Below are 15905 nucleotides of genomic sequence, written 5' to 3'. Positions count from 1 at the left end.
TATATGGTGATCGCATCTAAACTTTCATTGTATTACCACGACAACCAGCAACAAAGTTCATCTTTCAGTCACCCACGTGGGTATAACCAATGAGGAGATGGCACGTGGGTACCTGCTTCTATAAACCAATGAGGAGATGACTTTCAGCGCGATCTGCGTCAGAAATAGGAACGACTTCTATCTTAGCCCTTGGCGTCGCAAGCAGTGTGGGTGCAATAATTGAATAACATGGATTTCTAAATTTATTTTGCGACGTGTCCGGTCTGGTCAGCATGTGGCTAGGAGCCTTTTATGTGTTTTATAGTTTTTGTGTTTTTTGGGATGTAATTTCTTGCCACTGTGGGGCAGTAATGCATACGGGGATGGGTCAGGTCATAGGTTTGGTTTAAAGATACACTCAACGAGATAATGTAGATCAGGAGTTCTCAAACCTCTCCCCAGAGACCCCCAGCCGTTTCATGTATTTCAACTATTCCACAGGTAGCATACCTGATTCAAATGGTCAACTAATCATCAAGCGCTTGACTAGGTGAATCAGGTTTGTTAGTTCAGGGTTATAACAAAATTGTGAAACATCTGGGGGTTCCAGAGGAGAGGTTAGAGAACCTCTGACGTAGATGCACAAGTTAACAGTAGTAGTGGGTCAATTTCCACAACAACCAGGAGCGTTGAAGCGCGAGACTAAACTTCTCCACTGTTTTGGTCCCGTAGCTACCATGTTGTAGCAGCATGAAGCGCACCCGTGCACATGCGCAGATATTATGTGTGAATGTGGGATAGGAGTCTTGCATCTGCTCATCTCAATGGACACATTCGTGCGGATCATTTTTGTCAAGTCGGTGGACCCTTTCAAAGTTTGTTGCATTCTGGAGATAAAAAACAGGTAGACTGAATGAACTTTACAAAAAAGCGTGATCAAAAGTCATGACGTTTTGTCTGCAGTCAACTGCAAGTTTCTGCAGCTGCTCTTCACCAACTTCGTCCTGCAGCCATCGCCTGCATTGTGGGAGGCTTTGTCAACCAGTCATTAGGGTGTTTTTGTTTGACCCACGCAAACATGACCAAAGACATGACTCAAATTGTTTTTCATGATTAGTTTTTGTTTCAGTTTTAGTTTACTATAATAACATTGGTGGTAACTATAAGTTCAGCAAAGTTTGGAAATACTCAAAACGAGAGTGTTCTTCATAGTTTTTTTATTGTCATTAATTGTTAAGAGCATTTTTTTATTAGTACCTTATCAACAGGAGAAAAAACTGCGTACATCTAATTTTAATGACATTAACAGTTGCTTTTGGTTGGGGCAGAGGATAGGAGATAGGGGGACGCAGAAAGTACACAGAAGCAAACAAACATCAGGAATACTAGGAGAGGAAGGAGGGCTAAATACCACAATGGCAACAGAAAAAATACACCGTAACACTTTATCAAACAGATGCAACATGATTTGTTGAGTTCCTTTTTTAAAAGTTTGTTTATATGAAATGTATTTTTTAATGCATTTTCCCACTTTATTTCCCCACCCTAAATGTTTTACACAAAACAAACCTAGCATCTAGAAGTGAACTGCAAGGATACAGGGACCAGAGTTCCACAGCTGCTTCCTAAATTGAATATTTAAATAATAGTCATAGTTTCATTCACAATATGGTTCAGACAACTGCAAGCCCTCTTGAGTGCATTCTCAGCCTGCTCTAAGAGCCTTGGGGTGTTCATCAAACACTATGGACTAAAATATCTTACAGCCATCCAATGCCTACTGTAGCTAGCATTAGTGAATGGATCGTGATCACAGCTTCTGTGAGCTTTCAGCTACATCAAAGTTTCTTTTGAACTGAGATTTGTGAGATGAGAATCACTGCAGCATCCTCTTAAACTTAACCAGGACTGGCAAACCAGCCTTCTAGAAGAAAAACTCCCAGAGAGAACTCTTGAGAGTAGCATTATTTAGTACTCTGTAAGTAAAATATATTTTATAATCAGAAATATGTAATGTGTATCTGAGAATTGTATTATGGCATTGCCATTGCCATTGAGAGTTTATGTTTGGACTCTTAATATGAAACTACCCTTCCCAGACTCACCTGCGTGTGAGGAGGATTCACGGGAGAGATGTGTGAGTGACAGAGAAGTGAAGTAATGGAGATGTAGCCTAATGTGTTGTGCTACTGAAGTATGTGCTGCTGCAACTTGGAATGATTCAACTATAAAAATATCTTGATTGTAACCTGACTCTTTATCATCGAAATCCACGGGCTCTTCGGACAAGGTGATAGATAGTTAAGTAAAATAATTAGGGTACATTTAATACTCTGTAAGTAAAATAAGCCTTGTTCGAGCCAGAATGGCCCATATGGGCAGGAGCCTAACTCCTGTTTCTGTAGTGTGAGGCAGCTTGATGTACAAGTACACCCCCTGGACAGGTAGCTAGTCTGGCACAGGGCCTTTAGTACTCTATTGCAGGCCTGAAAAATGCACTTCTTAACAATATCAGCACAGTTGTCTGAAGTCAACTTCAACAAACATAACATACTAGTCAACTAATATCTACAAAAACATGAAGAAGTGTTCATATCTTTATCCAATGATTCAGTAAATAACTTACTCAAATCGTTTTATTTGAAATAGAAAATAGCCTCTTTCCATAACTAGAATTGATACATGCTCATCATACCATTATCTAGTGCTTGCAGTAATGCAATTGTACAGGTATAAGTTATACTTAGAGGACTTTTTAAAATAGTTTTTTGAAGAGATGTTGTTGCTGACAAAGAGCTGGCATATATATATATATATATATATACAGTACCAGTCAAAAGTTTGGACATGCCTACTCATTCAAGTTTTTCTTTTTTTTAAACTATTTTCTACATGTTAGAATAATAGTGAAGACATCAAAACTATGAAATAACACATATGGAATCACGTAGTAACCAAAAAAGTGTTAAACAAATCAAAATATATTTTAGATTTTAGATTCTTCAAAGTAGCCACCCTTTGCCTTAATGACAGCTTTGCACACTCTTGGCATTCTCTCAACCAGATTCACCTGGAATGCTTTTCCAACAGTCTTGAAGGAGTACCTACATATGCTGAGCACTTGTTGGCTGCCTTTCCTTCACTCTGCAGTCAAACTCATCCCAAACCGTCTCATCCTTCTTGGTCAAATTGCCCTTACACAGCATGGAGGTGTGTTTTGGGTCATTGTCCTGTTGAAAGACAAATGATAGTCCCACTAAGCACAAACCAGATGGGATGGAGTATTGCTGCAGAATGCTGTGGTAGCCATGCTGGTTAAGTGTGCCTTCAATTGTAAATAAATCACAGACAGTGTCACCAGCAAAGCACCCCCACACCATCACACCTCCTCCTCCATGCTTTACGGTGGGAACCACACACATGGAGATCATCCCTTCACCTACTCAAACCAGATGGGATGGAGTATCGCTGCAGAATGTTGTGGTAGCCATGCTGGTTAAGTGTGCCTTCAATTGTAAATTAATATACAGACAGTGTCACCAGCAAAGCACACCCACACCATCACACCTCCTCCTCCATGCTTTACGGTGGGAACCACACACATGGAGATCATCCGTTCATCTCAATTGTAAATAAATCACTGACAGTGTCACCAGCAAAGCACCACCACACCATCACACCACCTCCTCCATGCTTTACTGTGGGAACCAAACACATGGAGATCATCCGTTTACCTATTGCCATGTCTCACAAAGACAAAAAATCAAAAATTTGGATTCATCAGGACAAAGGACAGATTTCCACCAGTCTAATGTTCATTGCTCATGTTTCTTGGCCCAAGCAAGTATTTTCTTCTTAATGTTGTCCTTTAGTAGAGGTTTCTCTAAAGCAATTCAACCATGAAGGCCTGATTCACACAGTCTACTCTGAACAGTAGATGTTGAGATGTATCAGTTACTTGAACTCTGAAACATTTATTTGGGCTGCAATTTCCGAGGCTGGTAACTCTAATGAACTCTGCAGCAGAGGTAACTCTGGGTCTTCCTTTCCTGTGGCGGTCCTTGTTAGAGCCAGTTTCATCATAGCGCTTGATGGTTTTTGCGACTGCACTTCAAGAAACTTTCAAAGTTCTTGACATTTTCTGGATTGACTGACCTTCATGTCTTAAAGTAATGATGGACTGTCATTTCTCTTTGCTTATTTGAGCTGTTCTTGACATAATATGGACTTGGTCTTTTGCCACCCCTGTCTTGTCACAACACAAACACATTAAGAAGGAAAGAAATTCCACAAATTAACTTTTAACAAGGCACACCTGTTAATTGAAATGCATTCCAGGTGACTATCTCATGAAGCTGGTTAAGAGAATGCCAAAAGATTCTATATGTGTTATTTCAACATTTTGATGTCTTCACTATTATTCTACAATGTAGAAAATAGTACAAAAAAATGAATGAATAGATGTGTCCAAACTTTTGACTGGTACTATATATATATATAGTTGTTTATATATTTATTATAGATTGGATGTTGGACAAGCATGATTTGCCTCAAGGATGCTTGATGTATGGTGAATGTTGAGTTTGGTATCCATTCACTTTACTGAGAAAAACAAGACGTGTTGGCGAGATGGCACGGGTATTGTATGGGTATGGCCACGTGACTTTCTACCTGTGGCAAGAAAAAGCTGCTTCTAAGCACTGAACAGAGACCACCCCACCCTATACCTGGCCCTTACCCCGATTATTTTGCTAAAGCTGATTTGGGGTCAGTGCTTCGACACCATCTAACTATTTATATACCTATCTATCTATATGCAGCATAAATAAAAACAATACACCAAATACAGGTACTTGGAATGGAAATATCAACAAAAATGGACCAAAAGTACTTTCTAAATATTCTGTAGTTCCCTCAGGGTTGTTGTTGTTGTATCTTCATTTATCTTGTTGACATAGGGCAGGGTAGGCAGCTCCATCGGGCGGCGGATATGAGGCTGCTGCAGGATGGTGGTGTCTGAGTGTCTGGGCTGGGGTTGATGAGTAGCAGGGTTGAGGAAGTCTGAGGCCTGGGACAGGGTGAGGGAGTCTAGGGTGGACTGGAGGTCGGGTGGGATGAGGGTGTCCAGGGCCTAGGATGGACGGGAGGCAGGGTGTGGTAAGGGTGTCAGGGATGGACTAGCAGGAAGAGTAGAGACTGAGTGGAGGCAAAGGGAAGGTGTCTGGAGGGCTGAGCAGTCTACAGGCAGAGTGGACTAGAGGCAGAGTGGTCTAGAAGCAGAGTGGGGTTGAGGCAGGGTGAGGTTGAGGCAGGGTGGGCTGTTCGGTACCCGAGGCTGGAGGTGGACTTGTGGGAAATTGAAGGCTGGGTGTGGAGCCTGGGGTGGACTAGAGGAAAGTGAGGGAGTTCGAGGCTTGGGGTCAGGTTAAACTGGAAGCAAGTTGAGGGTGTCAGGAGTCTGGGATTAGTCGTCTGGAGACAGGGGAAAGCGTCCAGGGCTGGGGTGGACTGGAGGGAGACTGTAGGCAGGGGGGAGGTGTTCAGGGCTGGGGTGGACTGGAGGGAGACTGTAGGCAGGGGGAGGTGTTCAGGGCTGGGGTGAACTGGAGGGAGACTGTGGGCAGGGGGGAGGTGTTCAGGGCTGGGGTGAACTGGAGGGAGACTGTAGGCAGGGGGAAGGTGTTCAGGGCTGGGGTGAACTGGAGGGAGACTGTAGGCAGGGGGGAGGTGTTCAGGGCTGGGGTGAACTGGAGGGAGACTGTAGGCAGGGGGAAGGTGTTCAGGGCTGGGGTGAACTGGAGGGAGACTGTAGGCAGGGGGAAGGTGTTCAGGGCTGGGGTGAACTGGAGGGAGACTGTAGGCAGGGGGGAGGTGTTCAGGGCTGGGGTGAACTGGAGGGAGACTGTAAGCAGGGGGGAGGTGTTCAGGGCTGGGGTGAACTGGAAGGAGACTGTAGGCAGGGGGGAGGTGTTCAGGGCTGGGGTGAACTGGAGGGAGACTGTAGGCAGGGGGGGGGGGTGTTCAGGGCTGGGGTGAACTGGAAGGAGACTGTAGGCAGGGGGAAGGTGTTCAGGGCTGGGGTGGACTGGAAGGAGACTGTAGGCAGGGGGAAGGTGTTCAGGGCTGGGGTGAACTGGAAAGAGACTGTAGGCAGGGGGAAGGTGTTCAGGGCTGGGGTGAACTGGAAAGAGACTGTAGGCAGGGGGGAGGTGTTCAGGGCTGGGGTGAACTGGAGGGAGACTGTAGGCAGGGGGGAGGTGTTCAGGGCTGGGGTGAACTGGAAGGAGACTGTAGGCAGGGGGAAGATGTTCAGGGCTGGGGTGAACTGGAGGGAGACTGTAGGCAGGGGGAAGGTGTTCAGGGCTGGGGTGAACTGGAGGGAGACTGTAGGCAGGGGGGAGGTGTTCAGGGCTGGGGTGGACTGGAGGGAGACTGTAGGCAGGGGGAAGGTATTCAGGGCTGGGGTGAACTGGAGGGAGACTGTAGGCAGGGGGGAGGTGTTCAGGGCTGGGGTGAACTGGAGGGAGACTGTAGGCAGGGGGAGGTGTTCAGGGCTGGGGTGAACTGGAGGGAGACTGTAGGCAGGGGGAGGTGTTCAGGGCTGGGGTGAACTGGAGGGAGACTGTAGGCAGGGGGGAGGTGTTCAGGGCTGGGGTGAACTGGAGGGAGACTGTAGGCAGGGGGAGGTGTTCAGGGCTGGGGTGAACTGGAGGGAGACTGTAGGCAGGGGGAGGTGTTCAGGGCTGGGGTGAACTGGAGGGAGACTGTAGGCAGGGGGAGGTGTTCAGGGCTGGGGTGAACTGGAAGGAGACTGTAGGCAGGGGGAAGGTGTTCAGGTTTGGGGTGGACTGGAAGGAGACTGTAGGCAGGGGGAAGGTGTTCAGGGCTGGGGTGAACTGGAGGGAGACTGTAGGCAGGGGGGGGGTGTTCAGGGCTGGGGTGAACTGGAAGGAGACTGTAGGCAGGGGGAAGGTGTTCAGGGCTGGGGTGGACTGGAAGGAGACTGTAGGCAGGGGGGAGGTGTTCAGGGCTGGGGTGAACTGGAAAGAGACTGTAGGCAGGGGGAAGATGTTCAGGGCTGGGGTGAACTGGAGGGAGACTGTAGGCAGGGGGGAGGTGTTCAGGGCTGGGGTGAACTGGAGGGAGACTGTAGGCAGGGGGGAGGTGTTCAGGGCTGGGGTGAACTGGAAGGAGACTGTAGGCAGGGGGACGATGTTCAGGGCTGGGGTGAACTGGAGGGAGACTGTAGGCAGGGGGAAGGTGTTCAGGGCTGGGGTGAACTGGAGGGAGACTGTAGGCAGGGGGGAGGTGTTCAGGGCTGGGGTGGACTGGAGGGAGACTGTAGGCAGGGGGGAGGTGTTCAGGGCTGGGGTGAACTGGAGGGAGACTGTAGGCAGGGGGGAGGTGTTCAGGGCTGGGGTGAACTGGAGGGAGACTGTAGGCAGGGGGAGGTGTTCAGGGCTGGGGTGAACTGGAGGGAGACTGTAGGCAGGGGGGGGGGGGGGTGTTCAGGGCTGAGGTGAACTGGAAGGAGACTGTAGGCAGGGGGAAGGTGTTCAGGGCTGGGGTGGACTGGAAGGAGACTGTAGGCAGGGGGAAGGTGTTCAGGGCTGGGGTGAACTGGAAAGAGACTGTAGGCAGGGGGAAGGTGTTCAGGGCTGGGGTGAACTGGAAAGAGACTGTAGGCAGGGGGGAGGTGTTCAGGGCTGGGGTGAACTGGAGGGAGACTGTAGGCAGGGGGGAGGTATTCAGGGCTGGGGTGAACTGGAAGGAGACTGTAGGCAGGGGGACGATGTTCAGGGCTGGGGTGAACTGGAGGGAGACTGTAGGCAGGGGGAAGGTGTTCAGGGCTGGGGTGAACTGGAGGGAGACTGTAGGCAGGGGGGAGGTGTTCAGGGCTGGGGTGGACTGGAGGGAGACTGTAGGCAGGGGGAAGGTATTCAGGGCTGGGGTGAACTGGAGGGAGACTGTAGGCAGGGGGGAGGTGTTCAGGGCTGGGGTGAACTGGAGGGAGACTGTAGGCAGGGGGAGGTGTTCAGGGCTGGGGTGAACTGGAGGGAGACTGTAGGCAGGGGGAGGTGTTCAGGGCTGGGGTGAACTGGAGGGAGACTGTAGGCAGGGGGAGGTGTTCAGGGCTGGGGTGAACTGGAGGGAGACTGTAGGCAGGGGGGAGGTGTTCAGGGCTGGGGTGAACTGGAGGGAGACTGTAGGCAGGGGGAGGTGTTCAGGGCTGGGGTGAACTGGAGGGAGACTGTAGGCAGGGGGAGGTGTTCAGGGCTGGGGTGAACTGGAGGGAGACTGTAGGCAGGGGGAGGTGTTCAGGGCTGGGGTGAACTGGAGGGAGACTGTAGGCAGGGGGAAGGTGTTCAGGGCTGGGGTGAACTGGAAGGAGACTGTAGGCAGGGGGGAGGTGTTCAGGGCTGGGGTGAACTGGAGGGAGACTGTAGGCAGGGGGAAGGTGTTCAGGGCTGGGGTGAACTGGAAGGAGACTGTAGGCAGGGGGGAGGTGTTCAGGGCTGGGGTGAACTGGAAGGAGACTGTAGGCAGGGGGAGGTGTTCAGGGCTGGGGTGAACAGGAAGGAGACTGTAGGCAGGGGGGAGGTGTTCAGGGCTGGGGTGAACTGGAGGGAGACTGTAGGCAGGCGGGAGGTGTTCAGGGCTGGGGTGAACTGGAAGGAGACTGTAGGCAGGGGGAAGGTGTTCAGGTTTGGGGTGGACTGGAAGGAGACTGTAGGCAGGGGGGAGGTGTTCGGGGCTGGGGTGAACTGGAGGGAGACTGTAGGCAGGGGGGGTGGGGTGTTCAGGGCTGAGGTGAACTGGAAGGAGACTGTAGGCAGGGGGAAGGTGTTCAGGGCTGGGGTGGACTGGAAGGAGACTGTAGGCAGGGGGAAGGTGTTCAGGGCTGGGGTGAACTGGAAAGAGACTGTAGGCAGGGGGAAGGTGTTCAGGGCTGGGGTGAACTGGAAAGAGACTGTAGGCAGGGGGGAGGTGTTCAGGGCTGGGGTGAACTGGAGGGAGACTGTAGGCAGGGGGGAGGTATTCAGGGCTGGGGTGAACTGGAAGGAGACTGTAGGCAGGGGGACGATGTTCAGGGCTGGGGTGAACTGGAGGGAGACTGTAGGCAGGGGGAAGGTGTTCAGGGCTGGGGTGAACTGGAGGGAGACTGTAGGCAGGGGGGAGGTGTTCAGGGCTGGGGTGGACTGGAGGGAGACTGTAGGCAGGGGGAAGGTATTCAGGGCTGGGGTGAACTGGAGGGAGACTGTAGGCAGGGGGGAGGTGTTCAGGGCTGGGGTGAACTGGAGGGAGACTGTAGGCAGGGGGAGGTGTTCAGGGCTGGGGTGAACTGGAGGGAGACTGTAGGCAGGGGGAGGTGTTCAGGGCTGGGGTGAACTGGAGGGAGACTGTAGGCAGGGGGGAGGTGTTCAGGGCTGGGGTGAACTGGAGGGAGACTGTAGGCAGGGGGAGGTGTTCAGGGCTGGGGTGAACTGGAGGGAGACTGTAGGCAGGGGGAGGTGTTCAGGGCTGGGGTGAACTGGAGGGAGACTGTAGGCAGGGGGAGGTGTTCAGGGCTGGGGTGAACTGGAGGGAAACTGTAGGCAGGGGGAGGTGTTCAGGGCTGGGGTGAACTGGAGGGAGACTGTAGGCAGGGGGAGGTGTTCAGGGCTGGGGTGAACTGGAGGGAGACTGTAGGCAGGGGGAGGTGTTCAGGGCTGGGGTGAACTGGAGGGAGACTGTAGGCAGGGGGAGGTGTTCAGGGCTGGGGTGAACTGGAGGGAGACTGTAGGCAGGGGGGAGGTGTTCAGGGCTGGGGTGAACTGGAGGGAGACTGTAGGCAGGGGGAGGTGTTCAGGGCTGGGGTGAACTGGAGGGAGACTGTAGGCAGGGGGGAGGTGTTCAGGGCTGGGGTGAACTGGAGGGAGACTGTAGGCAGGGGGAGGTGTTCAGGGCTGGGGTGAACTGGAGGTAGACTGTAGGCAGGGGGAGGTGTTCAGGGCTGGGGTGAACTGGAGGGAGACTGTAGGCAGGGGGAGGTGTTCAGGGCTGGGGTGAACTGGAGGGAGACTGTAGGCAGGGGGAGGTGTTCAGGGCTGGGGTGAACTGGAGGGAGACTGTAGGCAGGGGGAGGTGTTCAGGGCTGGGGTGAACTGGAGGGAGACTGTAGGCAGGGGGAGGTGTTCAGGGCTGGGGTGAACTGGAGGGAGACTGTAGGCAGGGGGAGGTGTTCAGGGCTGGGGTGAACTGGAGGGAGACTGTAGGCAGGGGGGAGGTGTTCAGGGCTGGGGTGAACTGGAGGGAGACTGTAGGCAGGGGGAAGGTGTTCAGGGCTGGGGAGGACTGGAGGGAGACTGTAGGCAGGGGAAAGGTGTTCAGGGCTGGGGTGAACTGGAGGGAGACTGGAGGCAGGGGGGAGGTGTTCAGGGCTGGGGTGGACTGGAGGGAGACTGTAGACAGGGGGGAGGTGTTCAGGGCTGGGGTGAACTGGAGGGAGACTGTAGGCAGGGGGAGATGTTCAGGGTGGGGTGAACTGGAGGGAGACTGTAGGCAGGGGGGAGGTGTTCAGGGCTGGGGTGAACTGGAGGGAGACTGTAGGCAGGGGGGAGGTGTTCAGGGCTGGGGTGAACTGGAGGGAGACTGTAGGCAGGGGGAGGTGTTCAGGGCTGGGGTGGACTGGAGGGAGACTGTAGGCAGGGGGAAGGTGTCCGGGGCTGGGGTGGACTGGAGTGAAACTGGAGGCAGGACGGGGTGAGGGGGGTCCAGACCTTGGGGATATGGTGGCTGGAGGAAGGGTGAAGGTGTCCGGTGCCTGGGGTGTCTGGGTGCCTGGATATCTGGGCTGGGATTGACTGGAGGCAGGGTGGTGGTCAAAAGATCCAGTGCCCGGGCAGAGGTTGTCAAGGCGCTCACAAACCCTGCATGGTCAGGGAAGCGGTGACATCGTCAGCCAGAGTGGCTAGCTGTGGAGACTCCAGCAAGTTGATGCTGTCGGAGGAGGACAGGTGGCTGTGGCGGTGGGGGGACAGCATCCCTGACATGCCCGTTACCGGTGACTGGGTCATGATGATCTCCGCCCCGTGGTCCACCCGGGCCTTGGCCGTGTCACGGAACAACAGCTTGTGGCTTTCGATCTACAAGGAGTTAGGGTAATTGAGATAGACGGGAGGTACACGCACGCACGCACGCACGCACACACGCACACACACACACACACACACACACACACACACACACACAGACACATACACACAGGTGAAGGATACGCACACATGCGCATGCATGCACACACACACAGGTTGGGGATACGCGCACACACAGGTTGGGGATACGCACACACACACACAGGTTGGGGATACGCGCACACACAGGTTGGGGATACGCACACACACAAAGGTTGGGGATACGCACACACACAAAGGTTGGGGATACGCACACACACAAAGGTTGGGGATAAGCACAAACACACAGGTTGGGGATATGCACACACACACAGGTTGGAGATACGCACACACACAAAGGTTGGGGATACGCACACACACAAAGGTTGGGGATACGCACACACACAAAGGTTGGGGATAAGCACAAACACAGAGGTTGGGGATACGCGCACACACACAGGTTGGGGATATGCACACACACAAAGGTTGGGGATATGCACACACACAAAGGTTGGGGATACGCACACACACAAAGGTTGGGGATAAGCACACACACAAAGGTTGGGGATACGCACACACACAAAGGTTGGGGATATGCACACACAAAGGTTGGGGATACGCGCACACACAGGTTGGGGATACGCACACACACACAGGTTGGGGATACGCACACACACACAGGTTGGGGATACGCGCACACACAGGTTGGGGATACGCACACACACAAAGGTTGGGGATACGCACACACACAAAGGTTGGGGATACGCACACACACAAAGGTTGGGGATAAGCACAAACACACAGGTTGGGGATATGCACACACACAAAGGTTGGGGATACGCACACACACAAAGGTTGGGGATAAGCACAAACACAGAGGTTGGGGATAAGCACAAACACACAGGTTGGGGATACGCACACACACAAAGGTTGGGGATACGCACACACACAAAGGTTGGGGATAAGCACAAACACACAGGTTGGGGATACGCACACACACAAAGGTTGGGGATACGCACACACACAAAGGTTGGGGATAAGCACAAACACAGAGGTTGGGGATACGCGCACACACACAGGTTGGGGATATGCACACACACAAAGGTTGGGGATATGCACACACACAAAGGTTGGGGATACGCACACACACAAAGGTTGGGGATAAGCACACACACAAAGGTTGGGGATACGCACACACACAAAGGTTGGGGATATGCACACACACAAAGGTTGGGGATACGCACACACACAAAGGTTGGGGATAAGCACACACACAAAGGTTGGGGATATGCACACACACAAAGGTTGGGGATACGCACACACACACAGGTTGGGGATACGCACACACACAAAGGTTGGGGATACACACACACATAAAGGTTGGGGATAAGCACAAACACAGAGGTTGGGGATACACACACACATAAAGGTTGGGGATACGCAAACACACAAAGGTTGGGGATAAGCACAAACACACAGGTTGGGGATATGCATACACACAGGTTGGAGATACGCACACACACAAAGGTTGGGGATACGCACACACACAAAGGTTGGGGATACGCACACACACAAAGGTTGGGGATAAGCACAAACACAGATGTTGGGGATACGCGCACACACACAGGTTGGGGATATGCACACACACAAAGGTTGGGGATATGCACACACACAAAGGTTGGGGATACGCACACACACAAAGGTTGGGGATAAGCACACACACAAAGGTTGGGGATACGCACACACACAAAGGTTGGGGATACGCACACACACAAAGGTTGGGGATACGCGCACACACAGGTTGGGGATACGCACACACACACAGGTTGGGGATACGCACACACACACAGGTTGGGGATACGCGCACACACAGGTTGGGGATACGCACACACACAAAGGTTGGGGATACGCACACACACAAAGGTTGGGGATACGCACACACACAAAGGTTGGGGATAAGCACAAACACACAGGTTGGGGATATGCACACACACAAAGGTTGGGGATACGCACACACACAAAGGTTGGGGATAAGCACAAACACAGAGGTTGGGGATAAGCACAAACACACAGGTTGGGGATACGCACACACACAAAGGTTGGGGATACGCACACACACAAAGGTTGGGGATAAGCACAAACACACAGGTTGGGGATACGCACACACACAAAGGTAGGGGATACGCACACACACAAAGGTTGGGGATAAGCACAAACACAGAGGTTGGGGATACGCGCACACACACAGGTTGGGGATATGCACACACACAAAGGTTGGGGATATGCACACACACAAAGGTTTGGGATAAGCACACACACAAAGGTTGGGGATACGCACACACACAAAGGTTGGGGATATGCACACACACAAAGGTTGGGGATAAGCACACACACAAAGGTTGGGGATATGCACACACACAAAGGTTGGGGATACGCACACACACACAGGTTGGGGATACGCACACACACAAAGGTTGGGGATACACACACACATAAAGGTTGGGGATAAGCACAAACACAGAGGTTGGGGATACACACACACATAAAGGTTGGGGATACGCAAACACACAAAGGTTGGGGATAAGCACAAACACAGAGGTTGGGGATACACACACACATAAAGGTTGGGGATAAGCACACACACAGAGGTTGGGGATACACACACACACACAGGTTGGGGATACGCACACACACACAGGTTGGGGATAAGCACAAACACAGAGGTTGGGGATACACACACACATAAAGGTTCGGGATAAGCACAAACACATAGGTTGGGGATACACACACACATAAAGGTTGGGGATACGCACACACACAAAGGTTGGGGATAAGCACAAACACAAAGGTTGGGGATAAGCACACACACAAAGGTTGGGGATAAGCACAAACACAAAGGTTGGGGTTATGCACACACACAAAGGTTGGGGATAAGCACAAACACAGAGGTTGGGGATAAGCACAAACACAGAGGTTGGGGATACACACACACATAAAGGTTGGGGATACGCACACACACAAAGGTTGGGGATACGCACACACACAAAGGTTGGGGATAAGCACAAACACAGAGGTTGGGGATATGCACACACACAAAGGTTGGGGATATGCACACACACAAAGGTTGGGGATACGCACACACACAAAGGTTGGGGATACACACACACATAAAGGTTGGGGATACGCACAAACACAGAGGTTGGGGATAAGCACAAACACAGAGGTTGGGGATACACACACACATAAAGGTTGGGGATAAGCACAAACACAGAGGTTGGGGATACACACACACATAAAGGTTGGGGATACGCACACACACAAAGGTTGGGGATACGCACACACACAAAGGTTGGGGATAAGCACAAACACAGAGGTTGGGGATACACACACACACAAAGGTTGGGGATAAGCACAAACACACAGGTTGGGGATATGCACACACACACAGGTTAGGGATATGCACACGCACAGGTTGGGAATACACACACCGATGCACACACACATGTGAGGGATACCCACACACACACACAGATGTCATATGGAGGGTTCGAGTGGTGCTAACCTTGGAGGAGACTGTTTGAGACTGATGTCCGACTGATCAGTGGTGCGTCCCAAATGGGACCTTATTGCCTTTATCGAGCACTACTTTTGACCAGAGCACATCGGGCCCTATAAAGGAATAGGGTGCCATTTGGGACTCAACCAATCTTCGTTGTGATGAGGTTACAGTATGATGGGACTTACCATAATGAGGCCTCCACCAGGGGTGTGGTGTGCATTATCCAGGGAACCCACCTTGGGCTGGGCCTTGTCTTTGAAGTCCAGCTTCACACTTTCTATGCGCACGTTACCTCCCCCTAGTGGAGCAGATGGAGAGATGGAGAAGGGGGACAGAGGGAAGGGGAGAGAGAGCCAAGAAGACAAGGAAGGGTAAGATGGAGAGAGAGAAAGAGAGAGGTGTTCCCATAAATCATTATACTTTATCATCGATAATTAGTCAAACCGATGAAAAGACAGACGAGACCCTTAGTCCTTATCAGGATCCCCATTAGCTGTTGCCATGATTACAGTCTTCCTGGGGTCCATACCCTGCTGATATATCACTTGATAATGTAATTGAAAAGGTGCTTTGGAAATCGATCACTACCTCTATGGGTTAACTAGGACACAGGGAAATACAGACATTGTCATCCTACAAGACACATTGTATAGAGAAGACGGACCATTTGTTGCCCTCTAGGTTACAGAGAGCTGGTAGTCCCATCCACCAAACTACCAGGTGTAAAACAAATCAAATCAAATTGTATTAGTCACATGCGCCCGAATACAACAGATGTACCTTACAGTGAAATGTTTTCCTACGAGCCCCTAATCAACAATGCAGTTAAAAAAAATATGAATAAGAAATAAAAGTAACAAGTAATTAAAGAGCAGCAGTAAAAAAAATTAGCGAGACTATATACAGGGGGGTACCGATACATAGTCAATGTGTGGGGGCACCGGTTAGTTGAGGTAATTGAGGTAATATGTACATGTAGGTAGAGTTATTAAAGTGACTATTCATGGATAACAACAGCGAGTAGCAGCGGTGTAAATAGTCTGGGTAGCCATTTGATTAGATGTTCAGGAGTCTTATGGCTTGGGGTAAAAGCTGTTTAGAAGCCTTTTGGACCTCGACTTGGCGCTCCTGACTAGGGTGGTCTTTGACTAGTCTCTGACAATTTTTGGGCCTTCCTCTGACACCGCCTGGTATAGAGGTCCTGGATGGCAGGA

The 15905-nt window shown here is 51.4% G+C and overlaps 1 protein-coding gene across 9 annotated transcripts in view; it reads right to left on the bottom strand.

Moving 5' to 3' along the window:
- Positions 1-1179: 1179 nt before the first annotated feature.
- map2 (microtubule-associated protein 2) overlaps positions 1180-15905 on the bottom strand; it is a 125950-nt gene continuing 111224 nt past the window's right edge. For 8 of the 9 annotated variants that reach the window (XM_071355222.1, XM_071355226.1, XM_071355225.1 and 5 more), the window contains 2 exons: positions 14877-14989; positions 1180-11105 (listed from right to left, as the gene is read on the bottom strand). In XM_071355222.1, the coding sequence (XP_071211323.1) occupies positions 10881-11105; positions 14877-14989 (338 nt within the window). In that variant the 3' untranslated portion in view covers positions 1180-10880. The remainder of the gene's footprint in view (positions 11106-14876; positions 14990-15905) is intronic. The other variant, XM_071355224.1, reaches the window with a different exon arrangement.

Source organism: Salvelinus alpinus, chromosome 20 (genome assembly GCF_045679555.1).
Source record: "Salvelinus alpinus chromosome 20, SLU_Salpinus.1, whole genome shotgun sequence".
In the NCBI taxonomy this organism is placed as follows: domain Eukaryota; kingdom Metazoa; phylum Chordata; class Actinopteri; order Salmoniformes; family Salmonidae; genus Salvelinus; species Salvelinus alpinus.
Note: the sequence above shows the minus strand (reverse complement) of the source record. Positions and strands in the feature narration are given on the sequence as shown.